The following is a 3,427-nucleotide window of genomic DNA, read 5'->3' on the forward strand; positions in this document are numbered from 1 at the left end:
CAGGACATTGGCAGACCCCCGGAGCACCCCCCTCCCCCTCCTCCTCACCCACCGTCCTCGCATTATTGACTCCCATTAAATATTTTGATTTCTATTTATGATTAAGATGGTTGGGAAAAAATCAAAGAACTATACAAATACCTCTATGGCGATGATATTCTTGTCGATTAAAACTGAAGAGTAAAACTTGCCCCATTTTCCTATCCCTCAAAGTAACGTATACATTTCTCATTAGGGTACCTACTGTAGACCCAGAACAGATACAGCGAATTGGGAATTGAAATGGGAGTGGGTTTGGTGGATAAAAACCTAAATGGAAACACACATGTTCCTACATATCTGAACGATGATGACGATATCAATAATGGGGAATTGTAACAACACTCTTCGTTCTCCTCCTCCTCCCAGTACTTCCACTGTTAGTACTGTTACTTATTATCATCATCACCATTATTTTATTTTCTTATTGATGTTGTTGTTGTTGTTGTTGTTTGCTGTTGTTGTTATTATTATTGTTCTTCTTCTTCTTCTTCTTCTTCTTATTATTATTATTATTATTATTATTATTATTATTATTATTATTATCATTACTATTATTATTATTATTATTATTATTATTATTATTATTATTATTATTATTATTGTTGTTGTTGTTGTTGTTGTTGTTGTCGTTGTTGTTGCTGCTGCTGTTGTTGTTACTATTATTGTTATTATCATTCTTCTTCTTATTATTATTATCATCATGATTGCTATCATTATCATAAATATTATTTTTATTATTATTATTATTATTATTGCTCTTATCATCATCAGTTTTGCTTTTATCATCTTTTTTGTCATCACTATCTCGTCATTATTATTATTTACTATTATTATTATTATTATTATTATTACTGTTATCATTATTGCTGCTATTATTATTATTGCTGTTGCTGTTGTTGTTGTTGTTGCTATTATTATTATCATTATTATTATTGTTATTATCATTATTATCAGCATTATGTTTATCCTTATCATCATTATTATTTTATCTTTATTATCATTATTATAATTATCACTAAAAATCATTATTATTCTTTTTTATTATCATTATAAATCATTATTATTATAATTTTATTATCATTATTACCATTCTCATATGGCGTAATAGTAATTGGAAACTTTACAAAAACTAAACGCAAATTCCTTTCTACAATAATCATGTAATATGGTCAAACCTAACACAAAATCATAGATTCAGTTCTACAATGAACTTTGATACAGTTAAATCTGTCACCGGATAGATAAGTAATAGATATTAAATTCATCTCCTCATTGGTCATGTGACACTGTTAAACCTGACACTGGCTATTCTTAATTTATCTCTGCATTAATCATGTGACTAATACGGTCATATTTGACACCAAAGGGAACATGACTTCATTTGTATCTGTGTTACAGCCAAATATGATACCAGTTAGTTTGCAAAGTCTCTACACTGATCAAGTAAGTGCTAGAGCCCATTCGTACGCCAGATATTTTGTAATTACACTGATCAAGTGAGTGTCAGAGCCCATTCGTACGCCAGATATTTTGTAATTTCATTTACACTGATCGCAAGACACAGTCAAATCGGACACCAAATAAATTATAAATTCATTCGTGAGAGTCGATTCGGACACCAGAGAGACCGTATACCCATCGCTATATCGACAGTACACCGCGGTCAGGTCTGATAGCAATAATCATGTAAACACGATTAAATTGACAAAGGTACGAATGTTTGGCTAGACCTACATAGATCAGATATCACTGTAGCATACATGGGGGAAGATCAGATGGTCTGAGCACAGGATGCAGGTAAGGAGCGATAATGTAGTGTGAGATAAGATTAAGGATGCTGAGGTGTCGCTGGTGACAGATAAGGCTTACCAAGGGGAGGAGAGGGGAAGGTATGAAGGGAAAGGGAGGGAATGAAGGGTATGGAGGGAGAGGGAGGGAAAGGGGGAGGGTATGGAGGGAAAGGGAGGGAATGGAGGGTATGGAGGGAGAGGGAAGGGGAGAGTATGGAAGGAGAGAGAGGGAAGGGAGGATTGAAAGAGGGGGAGGGGAGGCGAAGAAAGCGAAGGAAGGGAAGGAAAGGAAGGTGATGAATTTAGTGTGGGACCAGTTATAGTAGGAGGAGAAAAATGGGAGGAAGAGAAGGAGAAGGAAAGGAAGGGGAGGAGGGATAGATTCAGTGGAGGAACTAGTGATGAAACGAAGGGGAGAGAAAGAATAAAGAAAGGAAGGGATGAGGCGAGATGGATTCGGTGGAGGAACTAGTGCTCAAGGGAGGGTAGGAAGGAGGGAGGGAGGGAGGGAGGGGGAAGGAGAGTGGGCGAAGGGGAGGACAAGTTTTATTGGAGAGAACAGTAATAGAAGGAGGGAAGAAAGAGCAAGGGAAAGGGGTTAGAGAAAGTAAAGGAAAACGATATAGAAGTGTTTTTCCGAAGAATGAGCTGCCGACATTCCACACTCCAGCCTTCTTCTGTCAAAGATCTGTTCACTCGAAAGAAGGAGGTGACATTCACTTCAGCTCGTTATCTCTTGCAGTGATGAAATATCAGTCCTCAATGACACACACGTCATGGAAGAATTAAGCTGAAATGACTACTTTTATTTTTTTTAAAAAAGGGACTATGGGTTTTACATTTAAAAAAATACTTAGGACTATAACATTATTCCAAAGAAAAATAGTCTTTACATTATTTTTAAAAAATAACTAAGAGCCTGCCATTATTTCAAAACAATAACTTCGAATTTTATATTATCTCAAAACAATAATTAGGAATCTTGCATTATTCCAGAACAAACCTAGGAATGTCGCTATATCTTAAAACAGTTTTTATACTTATATCAGAACAACCTGATAACAATAAAGCAAAAGTCCTTTTCTTACACCAAAGATTATGCAATAATTCTCTTGTGGTTGACTCAGCTCGAACAGGTCTTATCATCACTTGCAATAATGATAATTGTAATATTATCGACAGTGGCAATAATAAAGGATATGTTATAGTAACGGTAGTATTGATACTAATGATAATAGAAATAATAGTAATGGTAATAAGGATGATGATGATGATGATAATAATGATCATGATATACGTAACAATAATGATAACTATAGTAATATCTATAATGATAATAATGGTGATAATGATAACACTGATAATGATATGATAACTATAACGATAATAACAATGATAATGATGCTTATGATAATAACAGTTATAATAATGATAATAAAACAACAACAACAGTAATAAAAATAATAATATCAATAATAATATGAATAATTACAAAAAAGGATAATGAAGATACTATATGAAATAATAATAACAAATAATATAATGTAAACAATACATAGTAATGAATATATAATAATAACAATAATAATAATATC

The 3,427-nt window shown here is 33.4% G+C and overlaps 1 protein-coding gene across 3 annotated transcripts in view; it reads left to right on the forward strand.

The window, feature by feature from the left end:
• LOC119572235 (neural Wiskott-Aldrich syndrome protein-like) overlaps positions 1–186 on the forward strand; it is a 6,909-nt gene extending 6,723 nt beyond the window's left edge. For all 3 annotated transcript variants that reach the window (XM_037919222.1, XM_037919223.1, XM_037919221.1), the window contains exon 8: positions 1–186. This exon is cut by the window's left edge and continues 660 nt beyond it. In XM_037919222.1, coding sequence (XP_037775150.1) covers positions 1–69 — 69 coding nt within the window. In that variant the 3' untranslated portion in view covers positions 70–186.
• The last annotated feature ends 3,241 nt before the right edge of the window (positions 187–3,427 follow it).

The sequence above is a fragment of the Penaeus monodon genome, chromosome 4 (genome assembly GCF_015228065.2).
Source record: "Penaeus monodon isolate SGIC_2016 chromosome 4, NSTDA_Pmon_1, whole genome shotgun sequence".
Classification (NCBI taxonomy): Eukaryota; Metazoa; Arthropoda; class Malacostraca; order Decapoda; family Penaeidae; genus Penaeus; species Penaeus monodon.